General features: G+C 34.3%; 2 protein-coding genes across 3 annotated transcripts; one reads left to right on the forward strand and one right to left on the reverse strand.

Annotated features, from left to right (window-relative positions):
• The first annotated feature begins 229 nt into the window (after window positions 1-229).
• On the forward strand, window positions 230-2,424 carry LOC141713063 (zinc transporter 1-like). Its single transcript, XM_074516290.1, has 3 exons — window positions 230-1,197; window positions 1,278-1,427; window positions 1,984-2,424. Exons 1-3 carry the CDS (start codon window positions 571-573, stop codon window positions 2,287-2,289), a joined length of 1,083 nt encoding a protein of 360 aa, XP_074372391.1. The 5' UTR covers window positions 230-570; the 3' UTR covers window positions 2,290-2,424.
• LOC141713062 (pentatricopeptide repeat-containing protein At1g79490, mitochondrial) lies at window positions 1,073-8,368 on the reverse strand. 2 transcript variants are annotated; one of them, XM_074516288.1, is made up of 3 exons: window positions 5,720-8,368; window positions 2,888-3,198; window positions 1,073-1,492 (listed from the first exon to the last, which is right to left on the reverse strand). In XM_074516288.1, the coding sequence occupies exon 1, from the start codon at window positions 8,177-8,179 to the stop codon at window positions 5,747-5,749; it is 2,433 nt and encodes an 810-aa protein (XP_074372389.1). In that variant the 5' UTR covers window positions 8,180-8,368; the 3' UTR covers window positions 1,073-1,492; window positions 2,888-3,198; window positions 5,720-5,746. The 2 variants fall into 2 exon arrangements, with proteins under 2 accessions (XP_074372389.1, XP_074372390.1); XM_074516289.1 differs by lacking the exon at window positions 1,073-1,492 and adding an exon at window positions 2,506-2,798.
• Between the last annotated feature and the right edge of the window lie 13,843 nt (window positions 8,369-22,211).

Raw genomic sequence — 22,211 nt, forward strand, 5'->3', positions numbered from 1 at the left:
ATTTGTTTTTCTTTATTATAATCCCTAAGCAATAAAACAAACTGCTATCACTCTATCACTGTCGTTTTTGTTTCTCCTTGATTTTCCGTGCTTGCTCTTTTGCTTTTGTTTGTAGATCTCTCGATTATTCAACTACTTATCATCTTAATTTTTTTTTGTTCGATGATTTAGGTATTCAGTTAAATTTGAAACAATACTCTTACAATTTCACATTGTTTCTGATTGTAAGAACATTTTTTTAAGAAAGTTAATAATAATGTTAAATTTGTTTAGGATGCCACGCCCGACATTAGAATGTACTAGTTGAATCAGTAAATTCATGGTTACAGATTTAATTTATCTGATAGTGATATTTGGTCCATCCATCTACATATAAGTTAGGGAGGGCCTATAGATTATTACGTACTCAAAAATATTCTCTTAAATTTAAAAACTTATCTTGGCTTGGCCTCCCATGTCTATAAAACAGCCATCTCCATCATCAACAGCCACACTCCTTCCCTCCAGTCTGCTCTGTGAATCACAGCTTCCTCGTCTCAAACCCGATCATAAGTCACATTCAGAGCAACCATGGTTTCTTATCAAGTTTGTTGCAAAAACTATATGATGATTATATGTCTTCTTGTTCTGCTGCCCACCACAGTGTTGGCAAATTACAAATGTGAAGAGGAAGCTGGACAACATCATAACAGACACGAGGCCCTTAAATTTAAACTCATCGCTATAGCCACAATCCTGGTTGCTGGTGGGATAGGAGTCAGCCTTCCGCAGCTTGGGAAGAAAGTAAGTGCATTGAATCCAGAGAACGATATCTTCTTCATGATCAAGGCTTTTGCAGCTGGCGTGATTCTGGCAACTGGATTCGTTCACATACTACCAGAAGCATTCAGCACTCTGACATCACCGTGTATTCAGAACACGTGGAAAAAGTTTCCATTTGCAGGGTTTGTTGCAATGATGTCTTCAATTGGAACATTGATTGTAGACACGGTAGCAGCTGGTTACTACAGAAGGTCAAACTTTAAAAAAGATAAGCAAGCAGTTTTAGATGAAGAAATGGTTCAAGACAATGAACATGAGATTCATGTACACAATCATCCTCATGCTAGTCATAGTCATGCTCGTGGCTCTGCATTGCTTTCTCAAGATGAACAACGTAAGTTAACTGATCTTACAAGGCATCGTGTCATATCTCAAGTAAGCATATCGATACTTTATCCATGTTCTGTTTTAGGAGGACATAGCATAGGCGAAACTTATAATTGCAGTGTTAATAGGTTCTGGAATTAGGAATAATTGTTCATTCAATAATCATTGGAGTCACCTTGGGAGCTTCTGAAAGCCCAGACACAATAAGGACTCTCCTTGCAGCACTGTCTTTTCATCAATTTTTTGAGGGCCTGGGACTTGGGGGGTGTATCTCGCAGGTATCAACACTTCCTTGATTTATTTTTTAACCATAGCTGATATAACTCCGATGATCCACATAACCCTGGAAAACATTGTAAGAAAAAAAGTTGCGCTGCTTGGATAATAATGATTACTATAATTAGCAACTAAGAACAAAAATCATGCACCTACAACAGTCAACTTTCAGCAACACTTCAGATTTAAAGATACTCTAAACCAAAAGGTCCACAATTAAGGCACAATTAATACAAGAGGACAAACAGAATGAGTATTGATTCCAGGGTTTCAATAACAATATCCAGACCAAAAACAAACAAAAAAAGGAAAAGGTACATCTGATGGTAGGGTGTCTAGCTTTCCGCTTTATTAGGGTGTAGTGTAGCACTACAGAAAACAGATAAAAGCATAACTTTCCCATTGTCCAATAGTAATGTTCAACATGCAACAGACTAGAGCCTTATATTGCTTTCTCATGAGTCATGGCATATTGGCATGCATGAGATGTTATGGCAGGCAGAACTTAGTTTTACTAGTGGCCTGTACTTTATTTGATCCTCTTATTTGCATACGCAGGCCAAGTTCAAATCTCTGCACTCGACAATAATGACTGTATTTTTCTCCCTCACCACTCCCATGGGAATTGCTATTGGTATCGGAATATCTCACGTGTACAGAGAAAATACCCCCACTGCTCTAATTGTTCAAGGGATATTCAATTCAGCTTCTGCGGGGATACTAATTTATATGGCCCTTGTCGACCTACTAGCAGCAGATTTCATGGATCAAAGGATGCAAAGCAATGCAAGGCTTCAAGTAGCAGCAAACATTTCACTACTTCTAGGAGCTTCTAGTATGTCTGTTTTGGCCATCTGGGCTTGAACCTTAAGACCAGATGTACACTTTTTTTTAGAAAATGAAAAATATGCTCATGTCTAGGATTCCTTTAATTTGCTAAATTACACAATTTCAGGCCAAGCACAAAACTAGAAATGCATTTTAACTTTTAAGTGATTATTTAGACTCTTTATTTGCAAAAAAAACACAAACAAACTATTAGCAATGAAGGTAATAAGCAAAAAGGACACCTAGAAGCTGATGTTAGTCGAATTATACAGCCTGGATCTCATTGATCATATCTACCACTACTCCCACCAAAAAAATGAAAATGCAGAAAAAACAATTATTACTCTACTATCTTGATGATGTCGCCATTAATAAATGAGAAAGACATTGACAGCTAAAATCAAATTTCTAGATTAAAACTTCTAGTATTTTCTTTTCTTGGATTCAGACACATCTTTTCCTAAGATTTGCCTTCTGCAGTAATCTTTTCGCAGAGAAGAATCTTCAAGCAGTGGGGTGATATTAAAATACTGCAACTCTGGTATCTAGATGGAGAAAACTATTTATTGGCTTGTATAAAAATATAACCACAGGAAAATGTTAATGCTGGAACAATATTTACACAATCACTTACCCCCAAAAGATTGACAATCAGCTAGATATCTGCCATTATTTCAGTGGACCTCCCTCATCTATTGCTCTGCTAGATCCAAAGTTAGGCAACTCAAATTTCAACAAGCCTTCCTTTCCTTCCAAGTTGATGTTATATGGACAATACAATGTACCCACCTTATACAAAGAGGCAGGTCCTCAAAATGAGGAGAAGCTATATGGACAATAAGATGCACCCACCATATACATAGAGGCAGGTCCCAAAGTGATGCATGCTAAATTACATCCATATACATGAAGCATAAAGCCAAAAGCAGTTCCACCAAAGTGCATCTGTTCAGTATTGTTAATGCAAATGCATGTTAACAAAAAGCAATTAACTCCAATCTTTGAAGAGGATATAATCATGTTAATGCTATCTGTTTTATATACTCAGCTCAATGACAGAAAACAGGACACTTCCTCAAGAGATTGGAAGCCTTTCCCTGTTTAACCTTGTTTTTTGTTCACTTTCCCAAACTAACCTACTTTGTTCAATTCTTCCCAAAATGACCTACTTTTTTCAACTCTTCCCAAACTAACCTACTTTTTATATTTTCTAAGTTTTAGTTATAATTATAAATTATACATTATTATTAAATTATATATATGCTGAATTAATTTTTTAATATAACATTTTCAATAATAAATAAAATTAAAATATAATAATTCATTAATACTTGGTTAAATATAATGCATATTTTAATTTTTTTCTATTTTGTTTCGCATATTATATGAGATGTGGCAATATGAATTTTCCCCAATACCGCATCAATCATATTGGACATTTCCAATAGCAAATAATTGGGAGGGGTATGGAAAGCTCGTACCTAATGAGGATTGGAGGAAGAAAAAGAAGAAAAAGCACAGCAAAGGTCAAAGTCAAAGAATTCGCACAGAAATAGATAACTCGCAGACTGGTAAAATTTGTGGAAAATGTGGACAACAAGGTCACACGAGACGCAGTGCACGTTGTCCTCAAAAATATCTTTAATGTAATATTTTTAATTTAATTTTAAGTTGTTAGTTTATTAAGTTGTAATGTTTTCGGTTTAAATAAAAATGTCCTGTCTATGTGTTTTAGTTTATTAAGTTGTTTAATTCAGCATATATATATAATTTAATAATAATGTATAATTTATAATTATAACTAAAACTTAGAAAATATAAAAAGTAGGTTAGTTACTTAGCAAAAAAAAAAAAGTAGGTTAGTTTGGGAAGAGTTGAAAAAAGTAGGTCATTTTGGGAAGAATTGAACAAAGTAGGTTAGTTTGGGAAAGTGAACAGAAAATAAGGTTAAATAGGGAAAGGCTTCAAGAGATTGAGTGATATTGTAACCTTGATTTCAGCATATGGATCAGGGATCTTAAGGCCCGCAGTCTTTCTGCTTGTTCTCAATTACGCTAGAGCATATGGCAGACAGTTGTAGATAATAAGAATATACATGTACGATATATATATATATATATGCATATATAGGAATCCAAGTGTGCCACAAACATAATTTGACCAACATTGGTGGAATTCGGAGAGAGTAGTAAGTAGTAACTGTTCATTATCGCTACTGCAATACACCAGTCCACTTTCTCAAATTCACTACTAGCAAACTGGAAGTTGCATACTATAAATATGAACAAGAATTTGTTAAATATATGATCTTATTGGGGCCTTCTTCTAACACCTTAAGGTTTTAGATGAGCTGGTTACTCAACATGGTATCAGAGCTTAGGCTGGCGGGAAAACTAAGGTTCGATCCTCATCCACCCCCAACATTCTCATAATTTATCGTGGACACTAAAGACAATTTATACCCCAAAGATGGGTGCCGGTGTTCCACTCTTCGACCCATAAATGGGCTTTCGAGTGAGGGGGAGTGTTAAATATATGATCCTATTGGGGCCTTCTTCTAACACCTTAAGGTTTTAGATGAGCTGGTTACTCAACAGAATTAAGCACACAAAAGATCGATAATTGAACATATATATTGATTAAAGAAAAGCAATTAATGTGAATTTTCCAAATATTATACAGTTTACACGATCAATATTAGCTTCAAAAGATAATACTTTCTCACTATTTAGCTAATTGCCATCTGATATCCACACGAAAGACAATCAATTCTGAACCATTAATGGTCATCATAAAAGGTCTAGATAAATTTAAAGCAGCAATATTATAATGATAGTCACTTCATATTTATGGCATGTAAAGATACAGATATAAAGACTGAAGAACTGAAGAGGTGCCAGGAAAGGAATCAATTTAATGTTATAACAAGTTTCCAACTATATATTTTTGACGGAAATAAAAAATAATGATAAGACATCAAGCATTCAGAGCTTCCAACCTTAAAATGATATGTATAATGAACAATGAAACTGTTGAAGAGACACCGCGAGAACAGTTTTATCTTAATTTTATTCTATTATAGCTTGAAAGACATTTGTGCGCAAGATTATAAAGTGTCAAGGACAGAAACGAACATAAAGTTATATGTATTCACAATGTAAGACCAACAAATCTATACATAAGAGAACCATTGGGAAAGAGACCACAACAAACACCTTAACACACATAAGAATCTAATTCGGCAAGATTTGAGGATGACATATATTACCAACAAAGGTGTTTTAATCCCAAAAAACGAAAAGGAAGAGATAGAAAGATTTGAGTATGACATTAGTTATTAATGATTATGTGAGAACAACTTATTACATTGTTATCAGCCAACCTACGCCAAATCAAATAAATGCAAATAAATTGTTCACACAAACCAGAACACTATGAGAACATATCAAGAGAAGCAACAACTTACAATAATAATCCATTATAATCGATATGTTTACACCGCTCTTCCGGATATAAGAGCTTTAGGAGGTGATAAAGATCTAAGTTCAGGTGCAGAACTAGGGAAAACGGTATTAAGCTTGTGCATCAGAATATCAGCCCTTGATGGTATCTCATTTAAAAGAAATTGCTGAACTATAGGCTTCTTAAACCACTCCAAGACTGAATCCCCAGGGGCCCTTAGTACAACCTTACTAACCTCAAATGGTGATTCCACCGAACTAAGCATTTGTGCAATCACAATTTTCAATGTTGGTCCAGTGACCAGCTTGATGCGCCGAGGAACAACACCATAGTATAACATCCGCTTCCTAAAGCGATGAAGAGTGTGAACAACTGCTATAAGAGCAGCCCCAACTGACAAATTTCTGACATCAAGGGACCAAGCAATATGCTGATCAAAAACAATTGCCTTTGGGAAAAGCTTGTTTTCATAGGCAACTTTCCACACACAACGTGCGCGGTTTATCTGGCCCATTAGAACAAGATAATTAAGGAGAACATTAACGAAGTACTTTGCAGCTCCTTCTTCCATCTCATAATCAATACCCTGGAAAAATTCTCTCACGAAAGATAAAACTGGCTGCTTCCTCTGTTCTGGGCCTGTAAAAAGACCGCACATGAATGTGTGAGCTTTATGCCTCGTAGTACTGAGGATCAACATCAGATGCTTCTCATTGTCCTCTTCCTGACATCTTACAAGATGAGCTAATATTGATGTGTAAAGTATTAGATCAACCTTTGCAGCAGAATTCACATAAGTTTCAAGCAGAGGTTTAGCAGACTCATACAGACCACTCTTCATGCATGACTCAAAGAGCTGCCTCACTATAAAGTTATTAGTTCTTATACCCGACGAACCCATAAAACGTAACCATCTCAGGGCAAGATCAACTGAAGCATCCTTGATATAAACCATCAGAACATCACTAGCACTAACATCAACAGAATATCCCATGGCCTTCATTTCAAGTAAAACTTTTGCAGCCATATCCACAAGCTTTTTTTTAGATAGCAGTGTCAACAAAGAAGTATAAGTACTCAGTCCTGGTCGAAGACCAGCATTCGTCATCGAATTATACAGCTTCATGGCAAAATCTACTTGACCAGTAGCAGCATGCATCTCCAAGAGACAAGAATAGGTAGATGGAGTGGGCAGAAATCCGGCCTTTTCCATATCTGAAAAGACAGACATTGCTATCTCAAGCTTCCCTGACTTTGCATGTGACTCAACAATCATCGTATAAAGTCCATAATTAGGTCGAAATCCTGCTTTCTTCATCTCATCCCAAAGTTTCAGAGCTGTCTCTAATTTCCCAGCTTTAACAAATGAATCAATTAATGAAACGAACATGGTCGCAGATGGCCTAATCCCAAACCCTTGCATTTCCATGTACACCTTCATTGATGTGTCCAACCTCCCCGCCTTACCCATCGAATCAACAAGTGCAGCAAATATTGCATATCCAGGACGCAGGCCTTTCGCTTTCATCTCCTGGAAGAGCTTGGATGCAGCATCTAAACGCCCTGATTTAGCCAAGCTTGGTATCATCAACTCATTTGTTGATCCATCTAAAGAACATCCAGCTAGTTCCATGCTTTCGTATATCTCAAATGCTTTATACGGTAACCCCTTGTTTAGAAACAAAGTTATAAGACAATTATATGTTTGAGTATCGATATTACAATTAGACTCCTGAATCTTCTTATAACAACAAAAAGACACCTCCAATTTCTCAGCTTTAGCTAAATACTGAATAACCTTATTATACGAACTAAACGTATCTGATACCCCACTTTTCTCCGAATCAACAATCAACTCATCAAACATCGCCTGAATCCCATCAAAATCTCTACTTACATTCAACGTATCAAACAAAGTAGCATAACAATCATCACTTGGTTTATACCAAACCTGCCTCTTAGCCCACCTAAACAAACTCAAACACGCATCCCCATCTCCCACAACCTTCAAAGCCTGCGTAACATGAACCATATTTGGCACAAACTGTAACTTATCCAATTGGGTCTCCATATCAGGCCCCCATCTCCACCTCTTAACAATCTCAACAATTTTCGCAACCGCCGAAGCATTCAGAAAAGGCCTCTTAATCCCTCCAACCATTACATGGTCATCAATTCCAGGCTCAACAGACCTAATCCCCTTACCCCTATAAAGAATCTTCCCTGATTCATCTAAATAATCTATATCTTCAGTCCATTCATTAGACCCATCACCATTTTCACCAGCACAATAAGTTCTAACATTTTTTACATTCAACCCACCACTTAAAAATCCAAAGTTTATCAAATGCTCGCTGAATAAACAAGAATTTAATCTGGGATTTTCTTGAAACGAACAAAAAGTGTTAAAAATGTATTTGGTCTGTTTGATATTTCTAGATAGCAGAAAGTTGCGGAACATCATTATACATGTATTGTGTGTGTTTATATGTGGATAGTGTAGTGTTCTTACCAGCAATTGATGGTAACTTGAATTCCTTAAACCCTAAACCCGAGAGTTCCCCTTGAAGTCTTGAACTGCCCCCCTTTTTCCTTTTCTGCTTTTTTCTTTTTCTTATTTTTTCATTTTCTGGTCGTGTCAGCGATCAGTCTAAGGTTAACAATTTTGTACGCTATACACACCAACCCGACCGAAACATGACCAAAAATTTATCTATTATATACCAGCGTAAATGCCGTGCAATGCACGGTTTTTAATTAATATTTTAAATTTTTATTTATCAAGTTATATTATATTTTTAAAATATTTATATAAATATATAATGATTATAAATTTATAATAAAAATAATAAAATAACATGTGGTCGTAATTTAGTAGAATAAATAGATTATTTTTAGTAGTTTAGCAGATATATAACACTATTATTTATATTTTTTAATAATAGGATAAGTTGTATTCGTAATTTAGTTGAATAAGTATACTATATTTAGTAGTAGTTTAATAATTTAGTAATTTATCAGATATATATCACTATTTATCAATTTTTGTAATAATTAAAATTAGGGAATTATCGTTAAACCAAACCGTTGAACCAAATTATCTCTATTCCGGCTATTATAATATAGTATAGATTACTAGCGCGGAATCTTGTTACTATTTAAATTTTTTATTTATTCCATCATATTATAATTTTTAAATATTTATATAAATATCTATTCATTATATATTTATAATAAAATTAATAAAATAACATGTGATTGTAGTTTAGTCAAATAAGTACACTATGTCAAGTAGTTTAGCGGATATATAATACTATGTATTTATTTTTTAATAATAGGACAAACGGTAATCGTAGTTTAGTAGTATAAATAGTATATGTCCTATAATTTAACAATTTAGTAGTTTAGCGGATATATAACACTATATTTTTAATAACCAAAATTAAGGGATAACCGTTTAACCAAATTATAGATCATGCTGGTTATTATAGTATAGTATAGTATAGACCGACTTAAAACCCGTGCGAGTAATTATATATTTTTTAATTTTAATATTTTATTATTTAAATTTGCTATATTTTTTTAATTATTTTATTTAATATTTTAATATAATCAATAGTGAGAATCATCTTTAATTCGATTTTAGACTTATTTTAGCCTTCAATTGTATACATTATTTTGTTTGAGTCTAAAAACATTATATCGACAAAATCCAAGTAATTATATTCAAATTTTAATATAATTTATTTAAGCTCAAATATATTATATAAATTTTTTATCCCTAATAAAAGTATATATATATATAGTTGGTCTAAGTATTTTTTTAGTTTCAATTTTTATCTTGAATTATTTATATAAATTTATTTTATTTTAGCTCGGAGATAGTATATATTATTTTGTTTTATCCGACCCTATCATACAAATGAACGAATAGTGTCCAGTTTCGTTTTAAGAAAATAATATTGTCTTTAGATTCGTTTTTATAAAATAATATGAATATTGTAGACATAGAAGAAAACCTTTCATTATTATATAAGACCTTTATATCAACCAAATTTAAGTAATTATATTTAGTTTGTTTTTTATTATAATTTAGTTCGGGTTGAATATTATTTAGTTTTAGCCTAGACGGGTAATATATACTCCCTCTGTTTTATTGAATTCTATACATTACTTTTCGACACGCTTTTCAATGCTCCTTTAAAGCATAAGTCCCTAATATTTTTTTAAAATTTTTTTATTCTGAATAAAAGTTTCATGTTTAAACTTTTATTCAAAAAAAATTAAAAAAAACATGATAAAACTATACTTTATAGAAGTCTCGAAATACGTGCAAATAGTAAACGTATGGAACCCCATGGGATGGAGGTAGTATTATTTGTTTTAACTCGATGTCATTATATCAACCAACGAATTAGTTGTATTTAGTTTTAGCCCGATGAGTACTATATATTATTTTAAACCGCACCAGTAATATTTATTATTGTATTTTAGACCAATACAACAAATCAACTAACAATATTTAGTTTTTTACTTTTAATTTTAACCCGGTCAGTAGTATAATGTTTTTTAAAGCCGTATGAATTGCTTATATTAATTTATTTTATACCGGGCTGTCATACATACCAACCAATTATTCTAATTTTAATCTTGTTTTAGATCCGTTCAATAATAAAATTATTTTGGCCCGTGTGATTAGTATATTTTTTCTTTCTAGCAAGAGACCATTATACATATTTACTTATTATTTTTCACCGATTCAATAGCATAATTAATATGACGATTATACTACTACATTATATAAATCACGTATACGAGTCACATAACAGCCACCCCCTTCCTTACTCCCCTCATTGTCCACTACCATATCATTTCTCTATCATTCAACTTCTTTTCCCAATCATCCAATCTTTATCTCCGATCACTAATCGAAACACTTCATCCACCATATTTGTATTTTCTACGGCCAATAAGATTGCCGATTTTTATCAATATAGAAAATTATATGTATGTATGCATGTATATGTCTCGTATATATTATGCGGTGATATTTATAATATAATTTGGTGATTGTGTGATATAAGTCAGTGATTATCGTTATACGATTTAATGATTGAATCGTAAATCTTGTAATTTATCTCATACGAATTGGTATTTGTGCTCGTATAACATGTTCAAATTTCAGGTGATTTTTATTGGAAGTTAGTGGTTGTTGGTGATTGTTTAATAATTTTTATATTTCATTCATATATTTCTCCTCCCTATTTCACAGTAATGGTTCAAAACCTCAACACTTTTACCCTTGTACATTGAACTTCGGTCTATTCATCATTTCCTGTTATAAAAATTAGTGCGTAATATAAATAATGATTGAAGGTGGGTGATTATGAGAATCATAATGTTTAGGGGTAGGTGATAATGGTGAACGGAGATAGATCGGAGATGGTGGCAGACGGAGATAGATCGAAAATGGTGACTTAGATAGATCGGAGATGAACAGAGTGATTAGAAATATTGACAGTGATTTGAGATGGTGGTAGGCTGGTTGTGACAGAAGATGGAGAAAGTGATAACTGATAACTAAGCGCGTGTTTTCGTTGGTGACAAGTGGATTGGGCTGTTAATTGGGTTGGGTTATTACTTAATTAGGGCAGTTTCTAGTTTTTATTTTAAGGTTGTTTTTATTTGAAACAACCCCTATATATATAGGCAATTGTTCAAATACAAATAACCTTTAAAATGAAAACTAGAAAATAACTTTTAAGATTTATATCATGCTTCCTTTATTTTTAAAACTTACATTATACCCCTAGTTCACAAAATAACTACCCCAATTTTACAATTTAGCCCCCCACGTCAACAGGGACCACTGCCACATTAGCGGGTCCCACATCGAAAAAAAATCACCACCGTAAATAATCACCACATCTAAAAAATAAAAAATCAACACACTGATTTCGGTCACCACTTCCGATCATATTTTCCGGCCACCCATAAATCACTAAACTGCTGTCAGAAATCACCACTAATAAATACAACAATCACCCTATTACTAACTACAACCACCTCCTACAATTATCACCACCACAACTATATCACCTATCACCATCACACCATCTTCATCACTACCGAACACCACAATCGGAATTTCAACAAAATCACCATAGGCACATATTTAAAATCACTAGATCTGATGTGCATGTCCAAAAAATAAAATAAAATTACCGAAATTACAGACCTGAAGTGCATCGTTAGGGATTATCGAGAAAAAAGAATGAAAAATAAAGAGAGCAAAGGTTGTGGAGAGATGAAATAATAAGTGCAGGAATGATTAAACAACAATTTTAAGACGACGACGACATGATCAGGGAGGTTAGAGCGGCGAAAGGGAGACGAGGGGAAGTTGTGCCGCGGCAGCAGTCGAACAGGGTGGGCGGAGGAGGTGCAGGTTGGTAGGTATGGGAATGGGAGAGGGAGAGGAAGAGAGAGGGAGAGAGAGAATGATATATCTGGTTCTTACCGTCAACGGCGCGACGTTGTTGCGGCAGCGGAAGAGATCTGATGCCTGGTGGTGTTTGGGTGGGGGAATGGATGAAATGTGTAGGGGTATGGATGGTGTTGGGGGTGTATATGTTTGTATAATATTTAGGTGTTGAAGTTGTAAATAATTACAAAAATGCCACTAATTTATAGTTTTCATTTTAAGGAGATTTCTAGTGGAATAGCACACACTCTCTATATATATATAAATTAATACATGCATACATACATGACACACATAAACACACGCATATATGCACACACATACATATATACATACTCATATATTCTTATTTGTCATCAATTTTACATCGTCCTCCAACATAATTAAATGGACAAATATTATATTAAATTATATGAAATAAAAAATAAAATAAACTATTTATACACATATGTATGATTTATACTTCAATAGTAATAATTCTATGACATATATCATATACTCCCACCGACTCATGGGGTGTTAACATCGTTAGGGGTTTGTTGAGCAAATTAATTCATATGACAATTATACCCCTACTTTAATATCTATATTATATTTAATTCACCTAGCCATTCATTTATTAAAAAATATCAATTGTTTTATAATTAATATGTGTATACATACATAAATACATATAATAAATATATACATATATATAAATTAATACAGGGACATACACACACATACATACTCGTATATTTTTATTTGTATTCAATCTAAACTCGTCCTCTAACATAAAAATAGCGAAATATTATATTATATTAAATTAAATGAAATATGAAATAAATTATTTATACAAATATGTACGATTTATACTTCATTATTAATCATTCTATGACATTTATCATATACTCCCACCGTCTCATAGGTTGTTAACATCGTTATTAGACATAAAGATTAAAAAAATGAATTATGTTGAAGAAAAATTAAGAAAGCGGGGTAAATTTCGGAGTCAATATAAAGATAAAATTCTATTTTAGGAAATGTTAACAATTTGTTGGAACATCCCAAAATAGAAAGTTATTGGGACGAAGAATATCATATGTCATTCGGTGAGTAAATAGTATTATATATCATCCAGTGAGTAAACTTACAGTACTGAAGTCAATTGACTATATAGTATGACTCATCAGTCACATTTCTAACACATAAACACATTAAATAATTAAAAAATAAATTAAAAATTATTTTATATTTAGAGTGATTGATATACATCATGTGCACATAATCAATTCTATTTATTTTACTTTCTAAGAATTAACATATTATAAATACCATTTAATTATGAAGTGGCAAAAAAGGTATACTAACATAATTTATTACTTACTGCGAATGCACCATTGCAAACATACCTCAATCACTCGTGCTCATATGCATAACAAATAAATTATTCATCCATTAAGTAACAACATAAATATATCATCAATAATTACAACGAAAATAATTTTAATTAGGATGATTTAGAGTATGTCCGTGCATTGCACGAGATATAGAGCTAGTTGTAATCAAATAATGGGGCATGACTGATCTGAAAATATGAAATAATTTAACTGGTAAATATTGATATAAATGTGGAGTTTATTTTTCTTAAATAAATAAAAGTATGATAAGTGACATTTCGTAACCATTTTGAAAACTAATTTCTATCCTTAGTGTTTTTTAATAAAATTTAGTGTTTGGTTCGCATGTCAAGTACACTACTAGAAACACAACATTAAAGATCAACCTTTACACATTGGTTGTAAAAGCCCTTGATGTTAAAAATCTTTTTAACATCGAATTTTTTGTTAGTTACAACATAATCTATATTGATTTTTTTACATCAACTAAAAATCAATGTCATAGATGGGATACCTTTTCTCACACATGCAAAGACATTTGGTAGGGAATTTTTAAAACATCAGTTTTTAGTCGATATCTAAAGCATAATTTGTAATAGTGGTATATGACATAAAAGGATTAAAGAGTTTAATTATCCTAAGTATGTTTGGTGAGTATAAATAATTTTTAATGTAAATACATGAGGATACATATTGATAACTCTAACCCTTCTCTGGACTCCTCTCCTTCCCTATCCTGATTCGACTTCCATTTGTGCAGAAATGAGGGTATGAGTGGTTGAGTTGTTGGTTGGGCTCCTACAAAACAGTTCGGAGGAGGTGGCGTCCTCGCAGCACCTTCGGCATGAGGATGAGAAAAGGTTTTTCTGGAGAAGGGTAGAATATGAATTATTTGAATATTCATGGTGTGTGTATATGTGTGCAAGAGAATAGAAGAAGTAACCCCCAAAATCCCTCTCTCGGGGCCTTTTATAGGCTTCCGGTTAAGGATTTTGGGGGTGTTTACCTTTTCATCTTGACCGTTAGTGGGTTTTGGAATGTGGACACCTGGACGTTTATCATGTGAGGACGTGTCCAGCTATCCCCTGGTTGTTGGGATGTCCTGACATATTAACACATGGACGCCTGAGATGTTAACACGCTCTCTTGGGTATTTTGGGACCGTTACCCTCCTGAGCTGCTGCCACGTGTCCAGGGACCGCTCGAGCTGGGCCCGAGGTCTTCTTTTATTGGGCTTTCGTGGAGTTGTTTGGGATTTATCATATGTTAGATATATTTGATAATGTCATGGCTAATATGTTTTATGTTTAGCTTTCAGATCTTATTTGAACAGGATAAATCAGTACTTAACTGTTGATCAGTACTTATACTGGAAGTCAGGACTTAAGGATATCAGTATATATGTTATCAGGAGATAATCGTCAGAACATAGATATCAGAACTTAAGTGCTGAAGGACAATCAGATAAGGACAATAGCTGATTAAAGGAAAGAAGATCAAGATAAACATAAGAAGAGATATGCATGAAGAAGGAATTCCGTAAAGAATGGAATACTTGGAAGAAAAGATATCTGATTGATATATTTTAGGAAGCAGAATTATATTCCATATCAATTAGCGATTATCTTGTAACTGTGTAGTATATAAACACAGACATAGGGTTTACACTATAAGTGTTATCATTATTAGAGAAGATTATTCATTGTAACCCTAGCAGCTCTCGTGATATTTGTTCATCACTGAGAGGTAACAGTTCCATACTGTAACAGAGTTTTATTGTTTCAATAAAGTTTGTTTTCTGTTACTTAAGTTCTTAAAGTTCGATTTGAGTGTACTATACACTGTATTCACCCCCTCTACAGTGTGTGTGTTACCTAACAATTGGTATCAGAGCCTATCTGTTAACATACATACAGTTAAAGATCCAAACACAATCATGTCGGACACAGAAACTCCAACTAAGCCTACCAAAACTGAGGAACCACCAAAGACACAAATTCAGGGTCGGTATGAGACCATCAGAGTTCCCATACTGAGACCATCTGAATATCCCATATGGAAGGTAAGGATGACCATGTTCCTGGAAGCAACAGATCCAGAATACCTTTATAGAATCAAGGAAGGCCCTCACAAACCAACCAAACTCGCTGTTGCAGTTGCAGGTGAAACAGCAAAGACCGTACCAAAGGAGAAGAGTGATTATATTGCTGAAGACATAGCATCAATTGCTAAGGATGCTAAGGTACGACACTTACTGCATAGTGCCATTGATAATGTAATGTCAAACAGGGTAATCAACTGCAAGACTGCTAAGGAGATATGGGATGCTCTGGAAACAAGGTGTCAGGGAACTGACACAATTAAGAAGAACAGGAAGACAATACTCACTCAAGAGTATGAACACTTTGACTCAAAGACTAATGAGTCATTGAATGATTTATATGATAGATTTGTCAAACTTTTGAATGATTTGTCATTGGTTGATAAAGAGTATGATCTTGAAGATTCAAACCTTCAGTTCCTGTTAGCTCTTCCTGAATGCTGGGATTTGAAGGCAACGACAATAAGAGACAACTACAATCTTGATGAAACAACTCTTGACGAAATCTATGGAATGCTCAAGACTCATGAGCTGGAGATGGAACAAAGAAGCAAGAGGAAAGGAGGAAAGTCAAGGACAGTTGCTCTTAAGGCTGAAGAAGAATTCCCCAAAGCAGCTTCCTCAAAGAAAGACAAGGGAAAAGCTCTTTTCATAAAGTCTGATACCGAGTCATCAAGTTCTGAGAGTGATGATGATTCAGATTCTGAAAGCTTGCCTGAGACTGATGCTGATGAGGAGATGATGAAGCTGTGTGCTCTTATGGTGAAAGGAATGACAAAGATTGCATACAGGAAGTTCAGGAAGGGAAAGAAGTTTTCCAGGAAAGGCATAAGTTCTGATAAGAATAATTTCAGAAGATCTGAAGGCAGAGGAGGAAAGTCTGACAGAGGAGATTACACTAATGTTAAATGCTATAACTGTGGTGAGAAAGGCCACATATCTCCTGACTGCAAGAAGGTAAAGGGTGACAAAGGCAAGGCTCTTGTCACAAAGCAGAAAAGCTGGACAGACACCTCAGACTCTGAAAGTGAGGAAAACTATGCATTGATGGCAAATGCTGATAAAGAAAGTGCTGAGAGCAGTTCTGAAGCTGCTGAAACAAAGGTACCTCAGACTACTTATGCTTTTCATATTGATGATATTAATGAGTTGAGAAGATATCTTAAAACCATGTTTGTTAGCTATAGAGATCAAACTTTAACATGTGAAAGATTAACTTCTGAAAATCTTGCATTTAAGAAAAGAAATGATTTCTTAGAAAAAGAGTTAGTCATGTTCCATCAAACTCAGAAGGATAGAGATGATGCTTTTTATGTTAGGAATGAAGTGCTAAAATTAAATGAATCTCTAAAAACTGAGTTAGAAAAGGAAAGAGAGATTATCAGGACTTGGACTAACTCTGGCAAAACAACTCAAAATTTGCTAAGTAGTGGAAACTGGAAATAAGGCTTAGGTTATGGAGAAGATAAGAAAGATAAAGGAACTGAAGAAATTAAGTCTGTTGATAAACAAAAGCCAAAGTTAAAACCTGTTAAGTTTGTAACTGTAAAGTCTGAAAATGAAAAATCAGAAGTTACAAAGAAATTAACTTCTGATAAACTAAAACAGGAAAAGACAGCTGAAGTGAACATAGGCTTAATGACAAAGAAGCAGCTTAAGCATAAGCTGAAAGATGTCAAGAATGCAAACAAGGTAAAATCACCTAGGAAAAATAGGAATGGAAAGGAAGGTGTGAATAAAAGCAATGATTATAAACCTGTTCCTGATGCTCCTAGGAAAACATGTCATAACTGTGGAAGTTCTAACCATCTGGCTTCTTTTTGCAGGAAGAATAAGAATATTAACTCCTTACCTTCAAAATCAGGAGTTAAGAGTCAGTCTGTTAGATACAAACCACAAAATCCTTGTTTTCATTGTGGTAGTTTATGGCATTCCATTTATACTTGTAAGGAATATCATAGTTTGTACTATGATTATTATCAAATAAAACCTTCTTTGAAGAAAGTTTCCATTGTTCCTTCTAGTGTAAATTCTGATTCAAAGTCTAATAGTGTAAGTTCTGATAAGAAAAATGTTAACATAAACTCTGATGCTAAATCCGCTGCAAATGTTAACAAACTTAATAAGGCCAAAGGATCCAAGCAAGTCTGGGTCCTTAAAATTAATAATTAGTGGTCTTTGTGATTGCAGGGCAACAGGAAAAATATTCTAGTTCTGGACAGTGGATGTTCAGGACATATGACTGGAAATAAGGCCCTGCTATCAGACTTTGTGGAGAAAGCTGGCCCAAGTGTTTTTTATGGAGATGGCAACATTGGAAAAACATTGGGATATGGCAATATCAATCTTGGAAATGTCATAATTAAACAAGTAGCTCTAGTCTCAGGACTTAAACACAACCTACTGAGTATAAGTCAAATCTGTGACAGAGGTTATCATGTTGATTTCTTTGAAGAACACTGTGAAATTGTGAGTAAATCTAAAGGCAAAGTTGTTCTGAAAGGATACAGGCGTGGTAACATTTATGAAGCTAAGCTTTCAACAAGTACTGATGTTTCTGCAATCTGTCTAATGAGTAGAGCATCAATTGAAGAAAGCTGGAATTGGCATAAGAAACTCTCTCATTTAAATTTCAACAATATAAATGAACTGGTCAAGAAAGATCTTGTGAGAGGATTGCCAAACACAGTATTTGCTCCTGATGGTCTTTGTGATTCATGTTAGAAAGCCAAACAAAGAAAATCTTCATTCAAGAGCAAGACTGAATCATCAATTCTTGAGCCTTATCATCTAATACATGTTGATCTATTTGGTCCAGTAAATGTCATGTCTATTGCAAAGAAGAAGTATGTGTTGGTCATAGTGGATGAGTTCACCAGATACACATGGGTGTATTTCTTGCATACAAAAAGTGAAACTGCATCAACCTTGATTGATCATATCAAACATCTGGATAAAATGGTCAAAGATTCTGTGAAAGTTTTAAGGAGTGATAATGGCACTGAGTTCAAGAATTTGATAATGGAAGAGTTCTGCAAAAGCCATGGAATAAAGCAGGAATTTTCTGCTCCTGGAACTCCACAGCAAAATGGGGTTGTTGAAAGGAAGAATAGAACTCTCATTGAAGCTGCACGTACAATGCTTGAAGAAGCAAAGCTTCCAACCTATTTATGGGCTGAAGCTGTGCAGACTGCTTGTTTTACTCAAAATGCAACACTCATTAACAAGCATGGAAAAACACCATATGAGATGGTGAAGAAAAAGAAGCCAAATCTGAAATATTTTCATGTATTTGGATGCAAGTGTTTTGTTCTCAAGACTCATCCTGAACAGCTATCAAAGTTTGATCTAAAAGCTGATGAAGGAATCTTTGTTGGATATCCACTTTCCACAAAAGCCTTTAGAGTCTATAATTTGAGAACAAAAGTGGTCATGGAATCTATCAATGTCTCTTTTGATGACAAAAAGATTACTGGTCTTGAAGATTTCATTGACCATGATCAGCTGAGATTTGAAAATGAAGACTCAAATTCTGATACAGAAAATCCTGAGAGTCTAAGTCCTGATACTGTAAAATCTGATGGATTAAACTCTGATGTTATTGAAACTGTGGAGACTACGTCAAAGGAAGATGCACCTATGCAGGGGGAGCATACTCAAGATCCTACCACATCTCAAGAAACATCAGAACATACATCTGGCTCTTCAAGTTCTGATAAGCCAAGTTCTGATAGTGCTGAAAGTCTAAATACTGAAGAATCCAACTCAGAGAGCATAGTTTCAGGGGGAGCATCAGAAAATGAAAATGAAAATAGCATGGATCTTGGGGGAGCATCCAGTTCTAGAGAAAACCTTCCATCTGTAAGGAAGTGGACAAAATCACATACACCTGATTTGATAATTGGAAATCCTAATGCAGGTGTCAGAACTAGAACAGGTACTTCAAATGAATGTCTTTACAATTCTTTTCTCTCTCAGACTGAGCCAAAGAAAGTGGAAGAAGCTTTTCAAGATGCTGATTGGGTGCAAGCAATGCAGGAAGAGTTGAATGAATTTGAAAGAAACAAAGTCTGGACCCTAGTGCCAAGACCAAAGAATGGATCTGTTGTTGGTACAAAGTGGGTATTCAGAAACAAAACTGACAGTGATGGCATAATTACAAGGAATAAGGCAAGGCTGGTTGCAAAAGGATATTCTCAACAGGAGGGAATTGATTATGATGAAATATTTGCACCAGTTGCTAGGTTAGAAGCCATAAGGATATTCTTGGCTTATGCTGCTCACAAAAAGTTTACTGTCTTTCAAATGGATGTGAAAAGTGCTTTTCTCAATGGAGAATTGGAGGAGGAGGTCTATGTTGAACAACCTCCAGGTTTTGTAGATACCAAACATCCACATTATGTCTACAGGCTTGACAAAGCACTTTATGGACTTAAGCAAGCTCCTAGAGCATGGTATGAGACTTTAGCTCAGTTTCTTCTGGAAAGTGGATTCAACCGAGGGACAATAGACAAAACACTGTTCTACCTCAACCATAGAAAGGACTTACTTCTGGTCCAGATTTATGTTGATGATATCATTTTTGGATCTACAAATGACAAACTTTGCAAAAAGTTTGCCAAACTAATGCAGTCAAGATATCAGATAAGTATGATGGGGGAACTTAGCTATTTTCTGGGCCTTCAAGTCAAGCAGAATGAAGAAGGCACTTTTATTTGTCAAACCAAGTACACCAGAAACTTGCTGAAGAAATTTGGAATGCAAGATTGTTCAAGTGCATCCACTCCAATGGCCACTGCGACAAATCTGGATAAGGATACCGGTAAATCAGTAGATATTACTGACTACAGAGGTATGATTGGATCTCTACTCTATCTAACTGCTAGTAGACCTGATATCATGTATGCTACCTGTCTTTGTGCAAGATTTCAAGCAGATCCAAGAGAACCTCACTTAACAACTGTAAAAAGAATCTTTAAGTATCTTAAAGGAACAGCTGCTCTGGGATTATGGTATCCTAGAGAATCAAATTTTAAACTAATAGGTTACTCAGATGCAAATTTTGCAGGTTGTAAAATTGACAGGAAAAGCACAAGTGGAAGCTGCCAATTTCTTGGAGGCAGATTGGTTTCTTGGTACAGCAAGAAACAAAAGTCAATTTCCACATCAACTGCAGAAGCAAAGTATATTGCTGCAGGAAGCTGTTGTGCACAGATTCTTTGGATGAAGAATCAGTTACTGGATTATGGGTTAACATATTTCAAAATCCCTATTTACTGTGATAATCAAAGTGCTATTGCTATGACAGGTAATCCAGTTCAACACTCAATGACAAAGCACATCAGCATCAGGTACCACTTCATCAGGGAACATGTGGATGAAGGTACAGTGGAATTGCATTTTGTTCCCACAGATCAACAACTAGCAGATATCTTCACAAAACCACTGTGTGAAGCTACTTTTACAAGATTGGTAAATGAACTTGGAATGGTTTCAGGTTCTTTCTCTAAATCTGCTTAGTCTTGTTCTGTGTTATCAGACTTTATGCTCAGTATTTACATAATTAATCTCATTGTGTATTCTGTGCTTAATTGATAAATGTCTTTAAGTACTGACTGTTGTCTGATATATGTTTCTAAAATCTGATAAGTGATATGTCTGTTCAAGTACCTATTCAATCCTATGAGGATAACTGTGCTAGATACTGACCTAGTAGTCTTCAATAAACAAATGATTCCATATAAGAAGTAATTATTTCAGTGGAAACCCTATGACACTAGCAAATTCTGATAATTGAGCTTAGTTAAGTTTACTTTGTATATCTTATTACTAAGTCACAAATTAGAATAATGCTACTAATCTGTTAAGTTCTGATACTAGTAAAACTGTTGAATGTACTAAGTGCTGATAAACCTCACTTATCAAAAGAAAAAGCAAAAAGATCAAAGAATAAAATCAGGTACTCCTTTGAGATCTAGAGTAAAAATGTGGAAGGGACGACCCAAGTGCATTGCTGGTATTAAGTAGATATGCATTAGAAAAGCAAAATATTTTCTTGGTGACTTTTCACACTCTATGATTACTGGAGAAATACTCTGATAATAGCATAAATTCTGATACACAGTCGTGACTCACTTACACTGAGAAGCCACTGTAAAATAGAATTTCAAAAGATGCATAAAATTAGCACAAAACAGTTGAGGTGGACTCAAGCATGATCTCATTCATCAGTAGGTTTCAGGACAATGACAGCTCTTTAGCAAAATTTTAGTTATGCCTTATTTCTAAGATGTACTGAAGTGAATCAGACTTTACTCTTTGTCTGTTATTTAGCTTAATGCACACACTAATCACTCCATCTGAATGATGAAAATTTCTGTGGTGGTCTATGTTATTTTAGATAAAAAGTCATTGTGTCATTATTGCACAAACTCTGAGGACAAGTTCTAGTTACACATTCTGATGATTAAGTTCTGAAGTCTATAACTCAGAACTTGTATGAGGATTTACTAAGATGGGCATTCTTTTTTCG

This window comes from Apium graveolens, chromosome 3, assembly GCF_009905375.1.
Source record: "Apium graveolens cultivar Ventura chromosome 3, ASM990537v1, whole genome shotgun sequence".
Classification (NCBI taxonomy): domain Eukaryota; kingdom Viridiplantae; phylum Streptophyta; class Magnoliopsida; order Apiales; family Apiaceae; genus Apium; species Apium graveolens.